The 17,500-nt window shown below is 43.3% G+C and overlaps 1 protein-coding gene across 9 annotated transcripts in view; it reads left to right on the top strand.

The window, feature by feature from the left end:
* Tp53bp1 (tumor protein p53 binding protein 1) overlaps positions 1 to 17,500 on the top strand; it is a 104,397-nt gene that overhangs the window by 63,241 nt on the left and 23,656 nt on the right. For 6 of the 9 annotated variants that reach the window (XM_017592215.3, XM_063283318.1, XM_006234865.5 and 3 more), the window contains exons 13-18: positions 1 to 594; positions 5,887 to 6,006; positions 6,759 to 6,962; positions 10,318 to 10,375; positions 12,552 to 12,644; positions 17,072 to 17,500. The exon at positions 1 to 594 is cut by the window's left edge and continues 724 nt beyond it; the exon at positions 17,072 to 17,500 is cut by the window's right edge and continues 58 nt beyond it. In XM_017592215.3, coding sequence (XP_017447704.1) covers positions 1 to 594; positions 5,887 to 6,006; positions 6,759 to 6,962; positions 10,318 to 10,375; positions 12,552 to 12,644; positions 17,072 to 17,500 — 1,498 coding nt within the window. Of the gene's footprint in view, positions 595 to 5,886; positions 6,007 to 6,031; positions 6,585 to 6,758; positions 6,963 to 10,317; positions 10,376 to 12,551; positions 12,645 to 17,071 lie in introns of those variants that run through there. The other 3 variants (XM_063283319.1, NM_001371259.1, XM_039104554.2) reach the window with 2 other exon arrangements.

Raw genomic sequence — 17,500 nt, 5'->3', positions numbered from 1 at the left:
TGTGTCTTCAGAAGGAAGCCCCTAAAGAGGAATGCCCAGAAGCTATGGAAGTTGAAACCAGTGTGATTAGTATTGACTCCCCCCAGAAGTTGCCAGTACTTGACCAGGAATTGGAGCATAAGGATCCAGAAACTTGGGAAGAAGCTACTTCTGAGGACTCCAGTGTTGTTATCGTTGATGTAAAGGAGCCCTCTCCTAGAGTTGACATTTCCTGTGAACCGGTGGAGGGAGTGGGAAAATGCTCAGACTCCCAGTCCTTGGAGGGTGCGGCTCCAGAGGAAGAACCCTGTGCTGAGAATAGATTAAATACTCCAGAGGAAAAGAGAGTTGAGTGTGATGGAGATTCAAAAGCAGAGACCACAGAGAAGAACTCTGTAACAGAAGACTCTCCACAACCTCCTTTGCCTTCAGTGAGAGACGAACCTGTCAGACCTGACCAGGAGTTGCAGCAGCCCCAGGTTCAAGAGAAAGAGAGCCCCGTGACTCTAGATGCAAAGGTGGCTGATGACAAGCATCTGGGGTCAGAGGGCTCATGCCAGCAGCTTGAGAAGGCCCCTGCCCGAGCCTCCCAGAGTTTCTGTGAAAGTTCTAGTGGTGAGTGGGGGCAGGTTCATTTGGAGCTATCCTGCTAGCTTCCTATTGGAAAGGGAGGATGAGAGCCCACATGCTGAGTCAGGACTCAGCATTAGCTTGAATGAACAGTATTTGGGAAATTTCGAGATTGGGGTTTTAGTTTTCTTTAATAGTTGTAATTGGGGCTGGAGAGATGGCTCAGCGGTTAAGAGCACCCGACTGCTCTTCCAGAGGTCATGAGTTCAATTCCCAGCAACCACATGGTGGCTCACAACCATCTGTAAAGAGATCTGATGCCCTCTTCTGGTGTATCTGAAGACAGCTACAGTGTACTTATATATAATAAATAAATAAATCTTTAAAAATAGTTGTAATTGTATGACCAGAGGTCATTTGAGGTTTATTAGCACCATAGCGCAAGAGTGGTCGAGACACATAATTAGTAAGTGCACGCTTACTTAGGTCCTACCCCTGAGGCCCCACCCCACTCATGTGAGCTAGGCAGGTGTCACCAGTGAGTGATACCCCCATCCATTCATCTGTCCATCTGTCCATCCGACCGTCTTTCTGTTTTTCTTTCTTTCTATCTCTATTTTGTCTTTTTTGGCTCAAGGTTTCATTTTTATGGTCCAGACTGGCCTCACATTTTCTTTTTTTCCTGATATTTAACAACTTTATTTTAAAACAATGTTTTATTTATTTATTTATTTATTTTTTTCTTTTCTTTTTTTCGGAGCTGGGGACCGAACCCAAGGCCTTGCGCTTGCTAGGCAAGCGCTCTACCACTGAGCTAAATCCCCAACCCCCTTAAAACAATGTTTTAAACTTATTTTCTGAAAATTCCATACATTTGTATAGTATATTTTGATTATATCCATCTATCATTACCTTCCTCCAAATGCATCCTGGTGCTTCAGACCATCACCCTCCCAACTTCACGTTCTCCTTTTATTGGCTTGTTTTTAAAACTCAGCCTCCCGAGCTGACCAGTGCTGTTATTTGTACACGGCTGTGAGGCCATCCCCTGGGGTATGTAGCTCCAAAGGAGATCGCTCCCTTAGCATCATCAGCTACTAAGTAGCCTCTTATCCATTTGTGCTAGATCTGTGACTGGCTTGATCTGTGAGGTCCAGTGCAGGAAATCCTAGGTACTGTGTGTTGCTGTGTGCAGCATCCACACCGTGTCTGGAAGTCAGCATTTCACAGCTCTGCCCTCATCCACCAACTCTCTCCATCTTTCTGCCTGTTCTTCTGCAAAGTCCTCTAAGCTGTAATGGAGATAATTTATCCCCAGCTGACGGCCACTTTTACTTATAACTTGGTAAATAGGAGTCTCTGTAGTAACTGCTGTCCAATGCAAAAAGAAGCTTTTCTAACCAAGGTTAAGAGCATCATAAGTCTACAGGTATGAACGTAAATCTCTAGAGGCAGAGACAGTCTGACAATCCAGCAGAACGCAGTAGGTTCCCAGCTGTGGCCTCTGGTCTCCCTAGTCCTGAGCGTTGACCAGATTTGGAGTACCATGTTTTCCTGTCTCTGTATCTCAGGTCCTGGGATTGTAGCTGTGTGCCTCCATGCCTGGCAGGAATATCTTTTAGCTATTTTTTATAGTTGTGTGCACGCAAAAGAATACTCTAAAATGTTGAGATACTAGTTGTTATGATAATATTGTTCTTTATGAATTAACAGATTATTTTGTTAGTTGCCAGAATGAACTTTTTTCTCATAGACTCTTACTAAGATTTATTTTACTAATATTCACCTAGATTATTAAAAATGCTGAAAAATGACTTTATTTCCTTCCCCCTTCCCTCTCTGCCCTGACCTTCCTCTCCCCAACTCCTCAGTTCCCTTTCACATCCTTCCTGCCCATCCTCTTCCCTTCCCCCATCTCCTCTCCTCCCTCTCCTCTTTCCTCTTCTTTCATTTGACTTCTCCTTCCTTCCTTTCTTTCATTCTCTTTGCTTTTCCTCTTTCCCCTCCCTTTCTCCATTTTGTTGAGAAGTACAGTAGCTGCTTCATGTAGTAGGGAGGCATCCTAAAATGGGTTCTTTCCTTCTCTTCTTCAGAAGTGATTCTCTTTTAGAGTTTGGGGATATAGTTTGATAGTAGAGTCTTCATTTCTTTTTTTTTTTTTTCCCCCGGAGCTAGGGACCAAACCCAGGGCCTTGTGCTTGCTAGGCAAGCGCTCTACCACTGAGCTAAATCACCAACCCAAGTCTTCATTTCAATATCTGAAAAAAAAGCTATTTTATGTGATTTCAAGGCCAGCATGGTTTACAGGGAATTCCAATACAGCCACGGCTGCACAGAGAACCCCTGTTTTGAAAAGCAACAAGAAGAACAAAACAAATAAGAGGAATTATAATGGGGCTGGAAAGATGGCTCAGTGGTTGAGAATGCGCACTGTTCTTCCAGAGGACCAGAGTTTGGTTGCCAACACCCACTTTGGGCCACTCAATCCCTGTAACTTCAGGGATCCGATACCCTCTTCTGGCCTCCACAGGCACCAGACCCTGCACAAAGTGCACAGACATGAGGCACAGTATACATACACATAAAATAAAATAAGAAGGTTTAGGTTTTAGTCGGGAACAGGCCTGATCAGTTTATGCTGTAGAGCGTCTATGAAAACACCTCCGGGACTAAGACTGCCCAGTGTCTGTCTCAAAAGGAACAATAGCCCTGCCAGCCTCAGGGCTGCTGGAGTCCACACCTACTCCTGGGCACAAGAGTTAAAAATAAATATCTGTTAAAGAAAGAAAAGTTTTATTTAGAAATTAGGACATGAAGAATAATAGTTTCTGAGTCAGAGAATTAGTCTAAAAGAAGAATGTTACAACAGAAAAACCGTGTGTTTAAAATACAGTTTATGGGTTGGAGATGTAGCTCATTTGTACAGAGCTTGCCTCGATTTCCGAAGACCTAGGTCTGATTGCATCTTAGGGTTTCACTGCTGTGAAGAGACACCATGACCAGGGCAACTCCAAGGTCAACATTTAATTGGGGTTGGCTTACAGGTTCAGGGGTTCAGTGCATTATCATCAAGGTGGGAAGTATGGCAGCGTGCGTGCAGCACGTGCTGGAGGAGCCAAGAGAGTTCTCTACCTCTTGATCTCTAGGCAGCCAGAAGAGACTGTTCTGCAAGCCTGCAGGAGACTGGAATTCTACACTGGGATTCAAACCACCACAGGTCCCCTCACTGTAAAACAAACAGTAGTACAAAATATAATTGTTGAGAGGTAATGATTCTTCAGTTTAAAAAGAATGAGGGCTAGGAATGTAGTTCATTTGGTAGAGCCTGTTCAACATGATGAAGCCCTGGTTTCTGTTTCCAGAACTGAATATATTTGGTGTGGTAGTTACACCTGTAATCCCAGCATCTAGGAAATAGGCAGAGGAAGAGTGAAGGTCATTCTTGGCTATAGACGTTTGAGTCTAGCCTGGGTTATATGAGACACTATCTCAAAAATTAAATAATGGACTGGTGAGATGGTTCACTGGGTAAAGGTGCCATCATCCAAGCCTGAGGATTTGAATTCCATTTCAGGGATTCACAGTAGGAGAGAACCAACCTTCCAGAAGTTATTCCCTGCCCTCCACATGTGTGCCATGACACAGTCAAGGCAACCCCTTCCCTCCAATTACGCATACAGAATAGATAAAGGAAATGTATTGTAAGCAATACATTTAATAAAGCAAGCAAGTGAGCATCCTGAACCATGTAGCCTGTGATAATCTGGTGAAGAAGAACAGATTTGATAATTTAAATAATGAGCTAAATATGAGAGAAACAAAATGTGGAAAATTTTGGTTAACTTAAAAGGATAAAATATGACAAAAAGTATTTTGCAGAATTTGGTGCTAATCTAACTGTATTAATGGTGATTCAGATGGCTGGTAAAATACAGAGAAATGGAAAAACATTGGAGGACATTGAACATGAATAATTAAGAGTAATTAAGAAAGACACTGGAACGGTTAATTGCATGCTGACTGAAGAGTTAGTATTTTATGTTTTTAGATTTATGTGTCTGAGTGTTTGCCTACATGTTTGTATGTATACCCTGTGCATGCCTGGTGCTCACTGAGATCAGAAATCATCAGATCCCTTAGTGCTGGAGTTATGGATGGTTGTGAGCCACCATGTTGGTCCTTGGAACAAAATATAGGTCCTCTGTAAGGTGCCCTTAACTGGTGAGCCATCCCTCTAGCCCAAGAGTTAAGAATTTTTCTTGTATTGAAAACCTTAAAGGATTTTGACTAGAAGCCAGCTTTTTCAAATCCATGTTATCTAGCATTTTCTTTCTGGTTGCACTGTGTTAAGAATTGGGGCTGGTGAGAGAGGCTGAGGCAATGTTGTAGGCTGTGTAGTCCAAGGACAGGAACTTTGAAGACTGGATAGAGGTTGAGGCAGTGCTGCCAGGGGCCTGGAAAATGGTTCAACTGTCTGTTAAGTTATATTGATGAAATCAGATGGCCTTAAACTAATAAGTTTTAGCTAGTATTGTTCAAAGGAATACTGCACCAAGAAACAGCAATTTCCACTCATAAGATGCTTACATGTTACACGTGCACGTTCATTTGTTTGCCTGCTTCTGCCCTTTACGTGCTGGGAGTGAAGGTGTTTGCTGTCACACCTGGCTAAAACGTACTTCTATGTCTTCAAAAATTTTATTGTCTGTAATAATTTAGTAGCACCCGACTAAATGTGCACATTGGGATGCTCCTTCTTAGGGATTTGCCAGGGTACAGAAAGAGTTTTGAATGTTGCCACTCTGTGTACCATCTAGAATGCATGCTGTTCAGTCCAGCTGGAAGAAAGCCTCAGATTTGGCTGTTAGAATCAATGACTAATTTGAAGTCTTTTTTTTTTTTTTTTTTTTGTGGCCTATGAGAGTCTTTGTCACCTTTCAGAGAGGACCATATGTCAGGTTTGCTTTGGAAGTCTTGAACTCAATGCTAGGTAGCACTTACCAAATGGTGACTGTCTGGACTCAAAAGTGTCCTGATCCGGGTTGCAGTGTCTAGATACAGTAATTGAGAAGTAGATGGTGACCCAGTGTCTCTCAGTCCTCTCTCCTTTTTTGCCTCTGGTGGTGTCCTTTTCCTCAGTGCTGCGGAGAATGACTGTAGAGCGGCTGCTTTCTTTCGGGCAGTAGGGACCTGGTTTGGATGGCTGTGAAGCTGATGGAACTAAGAATTTGGGAAAAGAGCACCTGAGTTTTTTTGTAGTTTCTCATTTTTATTAATGTACACTTCTGTGTTGTTTTTTTTTCCAATTATGTTTTCATTTTTGTTTGTTTATTTCAGAAACCCCATTTCATTTCACTTTGCCTAAAGAAGGTGATATTATCCCACCATTGACTGGCGCAACCCCACCTCTTATTGGGCACCTAAAATTGGAGCCCAAGAGACATAGTACTCCTATTGGTGAGTGATTAAAAAAAGATATTTAAGGCATTAAAATAAAAGGTATTTAAAGACCTTCTAAGATACCATTCTTTGTGCAAGTGTTACTTTTCTATCTGAGGAGTTGGCCTGACTGAGAGGGCTGTTGTTTGGTTTGGAGGAATAGGTTCTGACCTCACTACCAAGAGTTGAGAGGTGGTCAGATGATGGAGAGAGAAGGTGGAGGGAAGGAGGGAAGAACATCAAGTCTGTCTTATCACCGGACAGTGGTAGAACGATTTGAACTGGAACTAAGCTGGGATATGGAGCTGTTTTATAGAAAGAGACAAGGCGTATGGAGAAGTGCTGTGCTCAGTGTGCTGCCGGATCAGGCTGCTGCTGCAGAGGCCAAGAACACTTAGGTCCTCCGTCCTTGGAGCAGTGGGTGGATGTCTACATTAACCTATTTGTTTTCTCTAGTCAGTGCTGGGAGGTAACAGTCATGCCGCCTGGAGTCTCCTGTTTCCTATGCCTGATGCTGGCAGATGTGGGTTGGCTGAGGGCTCATGCAGCATCCTTTGTCCAGATGCAGAAGTGGAACTGAATCCTCTTAAGACCAGGTGTCAATACTAGTTGATAGTTGTCGATACTTACAACAGGATCTATCCTAGGGACCCTCATTAATCTTGCAGAGTGGTGGAGCCAAACAGGCAAATTGATCATGTCAGATTACTGTTTTTCACGTTTGTGTTTTAGTGTTCTTTCTTTCTTCCTCCCTGCCTCCTTTTTTCTAGGGATTAGCAACTATCCAGAAAGCACCATAGCAACCAGTGATGTCATGTCTGAAAGCATGGTGGAGATCAACGATCCTCTACTTGGGAATGAAAAAGGGGATTCTGAGTCTGCCCCAGAAATGGATGGAAAACTATCTCTGAAAATGAAACTTGTTAGTCCTGAGACAGAGGCCAGTGAAGAATCTTTACAGTTTAGCCTGGAAAGTAAGTTTTAATTTATGTTTTTATTTGGTAATTAGTTATTCCAGGTTATCCACATCAGAGGGCTCACAAGTGCCTGCGGACACGACACCTCTGGCACCTGCATGCACGAGCACATATCCCATCCCCCATTCACATAATTTAAATAAAAGAGTCTAGATAGAAAATGTAAGATTGTGGATTTACACTGTAAACTTATGTTGACACTTTCCAAATGAATACAAGTTGTTCAATATACAATATACAATAAAATACAAGAAAAAGAGGATGTTGGATGCCCTGGGACTGGTGTTACAGATGGTTGTGAGTTACCATGTGGGAGCTAGAATCAAATCTGGGTCTTGGGAAGGAATAGATGATCTTAACTGCTGAAACTCTCCAACCCTCCCCACCGTCCCCACAATAATTCTCATAAAAGAGCTCATCAAAAAAGCAGAAAGGGGAACTCAGAAAGCAGGAGTAAGCCTGTGAGGAGAAAAGTTACAAGGAAATAACAGTGTCAGATGGCAGGAACTGAGGTCCAGTAGGATAGCGCAGACAATGTCAGTTTGAGGAATATGGGGTGGTACCTATGCAAACATGAGGCCTTAGCATGGACCACAGAGCACAGCATGGAGAAGACTACTTCGTTCATTTATCTCATCTTCGTGCTGTTTGCTCAAGGCTGCCAGTCTGTAGTCTTCTCTCTGGTCTAAGCCTTGTGTTAGTAAACTGTCATATAGTGTTGGAGCTCACTGAGAAGCTGGTTCTGGAAGTGGAGTCACCTCCCCTAGAGCAGATCCAGGTATGTTCATGTCATCGTCTTCCAAAAGTTCCTGTCTTACTTGGGAGACAGAGGCAGGTGGATCTTTGAGTTCTAGGCCAGCCTGGTCTACAGAGTGAGTTTCAGGACAGCCAAGGCCACAGAGAAAGACTCTGTCTCAAAACAAAGAAACAAGCAAACCCCAGAAAACCCTGTCCTGGGGCAGGCAGGCTGGTGGTACCCTAAGTATGTAAAAGGAGAAAACATCAGACAGCTAAGGGAGGGTGTTACAGACACTGTAGCCTTGGTGATAGCTGGAAGGCAAGGTTACCATTGCTTACTCTGTACTGTGAAAGTGTCTGCAGCGGGGAAGAGAAGAAGCTTGTCATGGAGAGTCCTGTGCTCTGTCTGGGTGGTCTCCGTGGTAACCCTAGCTAGCTGCTTCAGTGGGACTATCTCAGTTTATTTCTACTGGATGTTTTCAGCACATGATTGGATGATGCTTTTCTCTGTGCTGCTATTCACTGTTTCTTTTTCTTGCTATATACTTAGTAAACTCACTCATTTCAGACTGAAGACATGACTGTTAATAGGTCATTCCCCGGACCAGACGGAACACAGGGCTTATTAATTTGAACCTAGAATGTTAATGGGAATTAAAATATTACATGATTTCACCCTTATTGTTGATTTGGAGTGAAATAAGAGCTTATCCAGAGAGAGTCTGAGAAAGGGGCTGGTGTTGGCCTAAGACACCTCAAGCTCTCAGCACAGAGACTTACTTTCCCCAGAGAGAGAACAAACCAGGAATAAGAGATAAAGGATAAGGGGAAAGAGAAGGGGAAGGAGTGTTTGTCCCCATGGGGATAGAGAGGAAAGAGACTGACCCATAGCCAAATGGCAGTCTATAAAGGTAAAAGGGGAAACCCCATGTTAGGATAAGGTGTTTAATTTTAACTGGGTATATTAGGTGAGCCAAAGGGGGCTTTTGGTTTCTAGACTTCAATACTTTTATAGCTGGACCTTGGTGGTCAGCCTCAAGAGGAGGAGCAGCTAAATAAGGGAATAGAGCTTGGTGGGTAGCTTTAGGAATGGAATCTAATGGTTTTTTGCATGGAAGTGGGGATGGGGAGAAAGGGGAGAAAGGCAAGGCCTGTCAGAGCCATGTTTGCCATGCTTGGGCTGGCTAGAGTTCCCTCAAGATGCTGGTGGTGGTATTTGAGAGTCTGGGACAGGAGGACCTCAATTTCAAGGCCATTCTGAGCTGAGAAAATGGAGGTAGGAGGGGGGAGAGGTGAGAGAACAGGTGGGAACATGTTAGCACTGACTGGACTTGACCTTTACATGGAAATTGTAACTGAGAGAGAGAGATGGAGCTAAATTAAGGACAGGCAGTCACGTTGACATATAGTACTCCCCCTCCTTTTTTTTTTTTTTTTTTTTCTTTTTTTTTTTCTACTAGGAAAGCGCTATCAATCTCTGGGATTCATACATTCATTGACTTCATTTCACCCTAACAGTAGTTAACCCCTACTACAGTTTGCCATAGTATTTTACTCATAGGCTGACTAAGCTCAGGTCCAGCCATCTTTCTTTTTCTGAACTGGGAAGGCTCCAGCTACTGAACTCTGCTGCTTCCTTGATGGACAGTTGAGCTTGCACTGAGTCCAGTCATGAGTGTTTTGTGAATGTCTGAAAACACGAGCTGTGCTTTTTCTGAAATTGGAAGAAATTGCAAATGAATACAATTTAATCTCTTGACACTTAGTGACACCGTTATGAAAATACTCTATTTCTCTTAGCTTTGCACTTATATTATTGTTGCTGGCTTTTCTGTGGGAAGTGTTCTTTCAAATATCCGTCCTTAAAACATTTTTAAGGACTGTAGAGATGGCTCAGCGGTTAAGAGCACTGACTGCACTTCCAGAGGTCCTGAGTTCAAATCCCAGCAACCACATGGTAGCTCACAACCATTTGTAACTGTAGCTCTCATACAGTAATTCTAGGACAATATACAATAATTCTATTCCTAGAATTCTATACAATAATTCTAGGACAGCCTGAGCTAATAATATAAATGAAACTCTATCTCAAAATAAATAATAAAATATATAGGAAAATATGTTGTTAATGTATAAATTAAGTGGTTCATTTTAGAAACTGTGGGAATTGAACCCAGGACCTCTGGAAAAAACAGTCAGTGCTCTTAACTGCTGAGTCATCTCTCCAGGCCCCAACCCCACCGGTTTTAGGTTTTCTCATGTGAATTTTAAATTTCTTGTATGAGAAGGTGACCCATGATTCAGATGGTTCAGTTTTCACTTAAAGGTGTTAGAGATTGCAGTTCTGGTGAAGTACATACAGTTTCTGTAGGAAATCTGAAAGGAAATAGAATGGTAGAGATGAGAAAAACTTGTGCTGCTAAAGCGTGTCTTTTCTGTTGACGTTTAGCTTTCCTTGTTTGTATTTTGTTGCTGGTGTGGCAAGCAGGCAGAGCCATTCGATTCAGGGTTGACTGAAGTCTGCTTCCCCTTCCTGAGCAGGCAGAGGCGTGAGACTTGGCGTGACTGACAGCTGTTTCTCTTTCCTTTCTCTCACTGCTTTTGTTTTGTCCAGAGCCTACAACTGCTGAGAGAAGAAATGGATCTACTGCCATTGCTGAGCCTGTTGCCAGGTAACCAGGGCGCCTTGTTATTTAGAGGAGTTTATTACAGAGGTGCTGCTGAAGGAAAGGAGCACATGAAATCACTCAAAGCCCAGCATAAAGAATTAAGCAGTGTGGAATTTAGGCTCCCTTGGTAACTTTGTGTCTAACAGGCTTTTGTTATTCGTACTGTTAGGATACCTAGTGGTTTCCCACCATTCATGTATGTGCCCTTTTCTTTTCCTGTCGATGACAGAGGTGAGGAAACAAAGGACCACAGGAGATGGCTCTAGACACACTGTCCTGTGTTTTGTACTCGGCTGCAGCTCAGGACATTTCTTGCCAACTGAGTTATGCTGAGCTGTTTTTGCTTTGTCATGAACGCTGCAAAGTATTCAGTGAAGTGCCGGGATATGTAGGTTTTGGTGGTGAAACTTTGCCATCTGGTGGCTATGAGAATAGGATTGTTTGTTTCTGGTGCGAGTCATCCAAGTTGAAACCCAAGCCAGCAGTTGGTGACACCAGGTGAAGGCTCTAAGGCCAGCACAGGCAGGTACTGTAAGCAAAGCTGATTGGATGGGAGAGTTTGGAGGGCTGAGGATGACAGCCACACCTGTGCTCCATTAAGAGTTCTTTGCCTCTGCCAGAGGCTGTCAGTTTTTAGGGAGCTGTTAGCTGGGCCCAAGCCTAGCTGTTGTGCTTGCCTGATTGAGGACTGTCGTTCAGTCCCTACGACAATAAATAAGTGACACTTAAAAAAGGGATTCAAGCTCATTATTACCAAATCTTAGTTTAAGCTTTTAAAAAAACATAAAGTGCCTACTGACTATAAATGAGCCTCTGTGGGTTTCTGAACTTTTGGGGAGAATATAGGGAGGGAAGATGAGGAAAAAGCAAGGATAGTGGGTTAAGCAAAAAGATGAAAGTCATTGGTATTGCCATGAAGCGATTTTTTTTAATTTAAACATCTATGCTTAAGAAATCTATTAATTTTTGACCATTGGGTTCATGTTAAGAAGTTATTGAAAGAGTATGGAGACTTGGCTCAGTGGTTAAGAGCACTGGATATTGTTCAGAGGATCTGGGTTCAATTCCTAGCACCCACATGGCAGCTCACAGCTCCAGTCCCAGAGTTACCTTCTTCTGGCCTCTCTGAGTTGCAGGCACTTATGCAGTACAGAGACCTAAAGGCAAAATACCTGAAAACGTGAAAAGAAAAATAAAAACAAACTTAAAAAAATTAACATTTCAAGTAAGATCTGTATTGTAAAGGACGGTTGCATCCTCTGCGTTTAGGTGAAGCATTTGAGTGTTGGTGAAAGGCACCTGGACTCTGTGCAGAGTGCTTGATGCCACCTTATTTTTTCAGTCATTTTTCTGTAGGAAGACTAAAGTGTAGGCAACAATAGAGAGTAATGTAATGTGGACAACCATATTGTAAGTGGCCAGTCTTCTTTGATTGTAAAATCTTGGGGTACCCCCCTTCTACCAGTGGGTTAATTTGAAGATGATTCTATTATCATTTTATGTAACTATTTCAATGCTAGCTGCAAAAGATAAAGACTCTTACTTTAAGTTAAGCAGTTGTTGCCATACTTTTGACAATAGTGATTTCTTAATGCTATCAGGTATTTGGTGTTATCAAGATCCCAAATCTACAAATTGAATCTAATTAATATATTTAGTTTTGTTTGCCTTTTAAATCAAAATTCCCCCTTTTTGTTCTTCTTCTAAGTAATCTTCTAAAGGGACTAGATTGTTCATCCTATTTATTTCTGGATTTTTCTCTTTATATCCTTTTAGTATTTAATAGTCTCTCCAGTGACCTCACTGGAGGTTTCTGTGTGTTTAGTGTGTTTTGCCTGCATCGTTGTGCATGTACCACACGTGTGCCTAGTGCCCATGGAGGCCAGAAAGGGTGTCAGATCCCCTGGAACTGGAGTCGCAGGTGGTTCTGAGCTGTCACGTGGGTGCTGGGAGTGGAACCCACGTCCTCTGGAAGAGCAGACAGTGCTCTTGACTGCAGGGACATCTCTTCAGTTCCGATACTGAGAGATTTTTATTGTGCTAATTTGAAACATATCAAAGAGTTGACTTTTGGGGGTAATGTAGATTTGAGTTTGGACTGCCAAGGAACTCTGTGTAAGGAGAGTGATCTCCTTCGTTTGAAACTAACAAGATGCTTTGCTTTAATGTGTTATGTTAGTCCCCAGAAGCCCATGTCTGTGTTTGGCTGCATCTATGAAGCCCAGCAAGAGGAGGAGGCTCAGAGTGGGGATCCTCCTTCCACACCTGTCAGGTAAACATTTTCTTTCTTTTTGGGGGATGAGGTTTCATTATATATGGCTGGCCTTGAACTTACAGAGCTCCACCTGCCTTGCCTCCTGAGTGCTGTGATTAAAGGCTTGTGTCATACTGTCTGGTGTATTTCTGCAGCATTGATTTATTGTCTGGTTGATTCCGTTTCATGGTAGTGATTGGCACTGTTGTGTGAAGTTGGCTGTTTATGTTTGTTTACTTGCTATATTGTCAGGTGTTGTTTTGTCCAGGCTTGCCCTAGGCTTCTGGGCTTAAGCGTTGTTCTTGCTTCAGCTTCCTGAGTAGGTGGGACCACAGGTGCATGACTTTATTTGCTTGTTTGTTTGTTTGTTTGTTTATTTAGTTTTATTGAGACAATATTTTTCTGTGTAGCCCTGGCTGTCCTGGAACTTGCTTTGTAGACCAGGTTGGCCTTGAACTCAGAGATCTGAAAGGCACCATATCCAGCTATTTATTTTTAAAGATAAATGTTTTTTTGTAATTTTACATTACAAAAATTTATTTTAATTACAATTGAATTTTGTAATGTAAAATGAATTTTGTAATTCATTTGTAATGTGTTTGTGTGTGTGTGTGTGTGTGTGTGTGTGTGTGTGTGTGTGTGTGTGAGAGAGAGAGAGAGAGAGAGAGCAAGAGCTCTCCTCCACTAGAGCAGTATGTACTCTTAAGCCCCCCTCCCTCTCCCCTCCTCCCATGTCATTTTTCTATCCCTCCTTCCCTGTTCTTTTGAGACAGTGTCTTTCACTGAATCTGGAGCTCACAGATTGGCTGTATTTGCTGACTAATGAGCTCAGGGATCCTTGTGTCTACCATTTCTCTACCCCAAGCACAGAAATTAATAGCACAGGCTTGTCAACCAAACCTAAAGTGTCTATGACTGCAATTTTAGCATTGATCGTTTGTCAAGTGCTCCTGGGAGAATGAGAAGTACCAAATTTCTGATATTTCTTAGTAATCTGCCAACATTGCCAAAATTGTAATGAGTCACCGTCAACCCCTTCCCCCCTCAGACTTTCTTGAGTCATGGTCTCACTGTGTGGCCCTGGCAAGCCTGGAAGTCACTATATAGACCAGGCGGGCCTCAAACTCACTCTTCTGGGATTGAAGGTGTGCTCCACCATGCCCTCCCCATCACTTTTGGTCTTTAAAGAATAACAGTTCTGTTTAGCTCTTTAGAGACGGTTAGGATTGGAGAGGGGTCATAAATCTTAAGATATCCATCTTTTAGGAAAAAAAAACTCAAACAAAACATAACTTTGCTTTAGAGGTAAAATTATATTCACAGGCTCTACCCTAGATAAATAGTTTCTGGGGTGTCTTAATTTCTTGGACCACAGTAACTGGTGTAGGCTGGGTAGCTTACGAGCCACAGAAATTTATTTTGTAATGATTGTGGGGTCTGGGCAGTCGTAGATTAGAGCTGGTAGTTCCTGGAGTGGTGTGTAAGTGCACTCCCAGCTTCAGGACAGTTGTACCTTCATGTGATGGCTTCCCAACGCTCTCACCTCTCAGGGCAGCTCCATGGGCTGTGGGCTTATGTGTTTTGCAGGGTCAGATTCATTCTGTAGTCTGAGGTAAATGTGCAGGCTTGTTTAAGGATGGGAAACAGTTGCAGTCTTGACATTAAGGATTGATTCCTGTCAGCCTGCATGGCGGCTTGTTTGCCTGTATGTGAGTTGTCTTAAAGCTTAACCTGGATCTGGACTTGGGTTGTTTCATTGTTGCTTTGTTTTGTGCAGCTGGGAGGGCTTATGTGTCTGCTGAGCTCAGCACCTTCACACTTTATGGTTACTCATAGATCATGAAGTTTTAACTGCTACCCATGTGTTTCCCTGTAGTGGGTTTGGTCCCCGTTCTCAGTGGCCCGTGTATCCTCATTCAGCTTGTGTTGCTGACAAATAGGACAGGCTCCAACAACTAAGATGCTCCTGTCCGGTGGAAGGCTGTTCTAGTTCATTGGCTGTTATTCTGAGTCTCAGAGACTGAAAAACTCATGACCCAAGCAGGGAGACCCCAACAGGCTTTTCATGCCACCGAGGCAGACTTAGCTGCTGTGAACAAGAGCTCCAAGCTTCGCTTCTTTCTGACCAAAACACATGGTGATGCTGTGCCATGGTTTTTAAGCTCCTCCTATCTGCTCTGCAGGGCTAGGACATTGTAGACTTGGAATGGATTTTTGTTTGTTTGCTTGTTTGTTTTAGAAAGCCTTAGTCTGTAGTTCAGGCAGACCCAGAACTCAGCTGTGACACCCAAGGCAGGCCTTAAAGGTTCTGCAATCCTCCTGCCTCATGATTCCTACGGCCCGGTATTACAGGTGTGAGCCATGACACCTGGTCATTTATTTCACCTTTTTTTTCTATTTACATGTGACATAGCCTTGAAATGCATTCATTAATGTTTGTTTAATATGACAGTAGCTTGCTGATTTTGTAGTTTATTGATTTATGGAATATTTATTCTTTTGTTCAAAGTGCAGATATTAAGCATGTGTCACAGTTAACTTCAGATATCAACTTGATACAAACCTAGGGTCACCTGGAAAGGGGAACCCCAACTCAAGAATTGTTCAGATTAGTTTGGCCTGGGGCCATGTCTGTGAGGCATTTTTTTAATTATAATTGGTGGAGGAGGGCCCAGCTCACTGTGGGTGGTACCATTTCTAGGCAGGTGGGCCTAGGCTCTATAAGAAAGGGAGCTGAAGCAGTCCAGAAGAAGCAAGCCAGCAAGAAGCACTCCTCCAAGGTCTCTGCCTCAGTTCCTGCCACCAAGTCCTAGCACTAGTTCCTGCCCTGACTTCCCTTGTCAATGGACTGTAACCCGTAAGCCAGATAAATCCCCTCCTGTCTCCAAATTGCTTTTGGTCAGTGTTTTATCCTAGCAATAGAAAGCAAACTAAGGTAGCCTGTATTCCGTCAAGCCTTATGTTAAGTACCTCAGATATAAAGAGAAGACACATTTGTGTAGCCTGCTTAGCACTAGTTTGCATTTCTTATCCTAGAGAACTGTTAACATTTGTAACCTCCAGTCACTTTGGAAACTATAGCATTTGGCTTAGAGGCAGTACCTAGCTAATGCTTATAGGATAAATGAGTGAGGAGAGGGGATCTCAACGAGGGATTGCCTCCATTAGATGGCTTGTAGGCAAGTCTGTGGCAGCATTTTCTTGACTAGTCCTTCAGTGTGGAAGGGCTCGGCTCTTCCACTGTGGTGGTGCTCCTAGGCAGGTGGGCCTGGGTTCTCTGAGAAGGGAGGCTGAGCAAGCCATGGGGAGCAAGCATTAAGCAGCACCCCTTTCTTGTCTTTGCTTTGGTTTCTGTTTCCATGTTTTTGCTACCAGTCCCTGCCCTGTCTTCCCTTGATGGACTGTAAGTTGTAGGTCAGATAAACCCTGTCCTCCCAAGTTGTCTTTAGTCATGATTTTTATCACAGTAATAGAAACCTGATTAAGACACACTGGTTCTTAATTCCCACAGATGGAAAACTAATGAAGAGCTGGGGCCATATCTTAAGCAGTATCTTCTAGTTATTCTGAGGTGCAGGTGTAGATATGCCCAGGAAGCTCAGCCCTACACCACTGGGCACATGCTGTGGTCACCAAATGGAAAGACCAGAATCTTACCTGCAGAATCTTACCTTGAAGATTTGTCGTCTCCTCCTAAATTACTGCTGTTCAGGAGGGAGGAGACCACATGTCTAGTGCAGGAGTCAGTAAAGAAGGTTTGAGCTGTTCATAAAATCAAATGAGACCTCATCAGTGACTGACTGATAGGTTTCTCTTTTCTTTTCTCTTCTGTTCTCTTCTCTTCTCTTTTTTCCCTTTTCCCCCTTTCTCCTCCTTCCCCCTCCATCCCCCTTCCCCCTTTCCCTCCCTTCTTTCACTCATGTTCTTGAAGATTGAGGGGCTGCATCCAGTGATGACTTTCTTTTCTTTTTTTGGTTTTTGGTTTTTTTTTTCTTCGAGGCAGGGTTTCTCTGTGTAGCCCTGGCTGTCCTGGAACTCACTCTGTAGACCAGGCTGGCCTGGAACTCAAGAGATCCACCTGCCTCTGCCTCCTGAGTGCTGGGATTAAAGGTGTGCACCATCACACCTCACAGAATGAGGTATGAATCCACAAGTATTTATTCATAAATGCCCTACCACAGTGACCTCGTCAGATTTTAATTACTTCCCGAAGGCCCAGCTCTAAAATACTGTACACAATTGGATTTAGCCTTTGGTACCTTATCACAGTGAAGATTGTTTCATTTTTATTATGTTTTGAGACAGTTTCACATCCTAGCTTTAGTTGTCCTTGAACCCATGATCTTCAGCCTCCTGAGTACTAGGAGGATGGACGTGTACCACCACTGTCTTAGAGGAATAAGCTGCATTCATACCATGACATGTGGTGTCTTTATCATTTTCAGGACGAACTTGCTCCATTTTCCAAGTGCTCAAGAAGAAGACAGAGAAGAACCGGATGCTACCCCACAGCTCAGGCAGAGTGAACAGCCTGTGAAGCTGATTGGGCCTGTCAAGGATGCGGCTGCTTCTGAGGACTCTGCCTCTTCTGTTTCCCAGCAGAGGGCCTCACAGGGATCATTGAGTCCTCAAGAGGAAGTGATGGAAGCAGACCTGCTTGAAGGACTGGGTGCTAACCAGGACAGACCTAGTAAGATCTTGATGGAAAGGCCCACCCAGAGTAACATAGGAATCCAGACCATGGACCATTCCCTATGTGCACCAGAGACCGTTTCAGCAGCCACCCAGACTGTGAAGAATGTATGTGAGCAGGGGACCAGTACAGTGGAGCAGAACTCTGGGAAACAAGATGCCACTGTGCAGACTGAGCGGGG

Source organism: Rattus norvegicus, chromosome 3, assembly GCF_036323735.1.
Source record: "Rattus norvegicus strain BN/NHsdMcwi chromosome 3, GRCr8, whole genome shotgun sequence".
Taxonomy (NCBI): Eukaryota; Metazoa; Chordata; class Mammalia; order Rodentia; family Muridae; genus Rattus; species Rattus norvegicus.
Note: the sequence above shows the minus strand (reverse complement) of the source record. Positions and strands in the feature narration are given on the sequence as shown.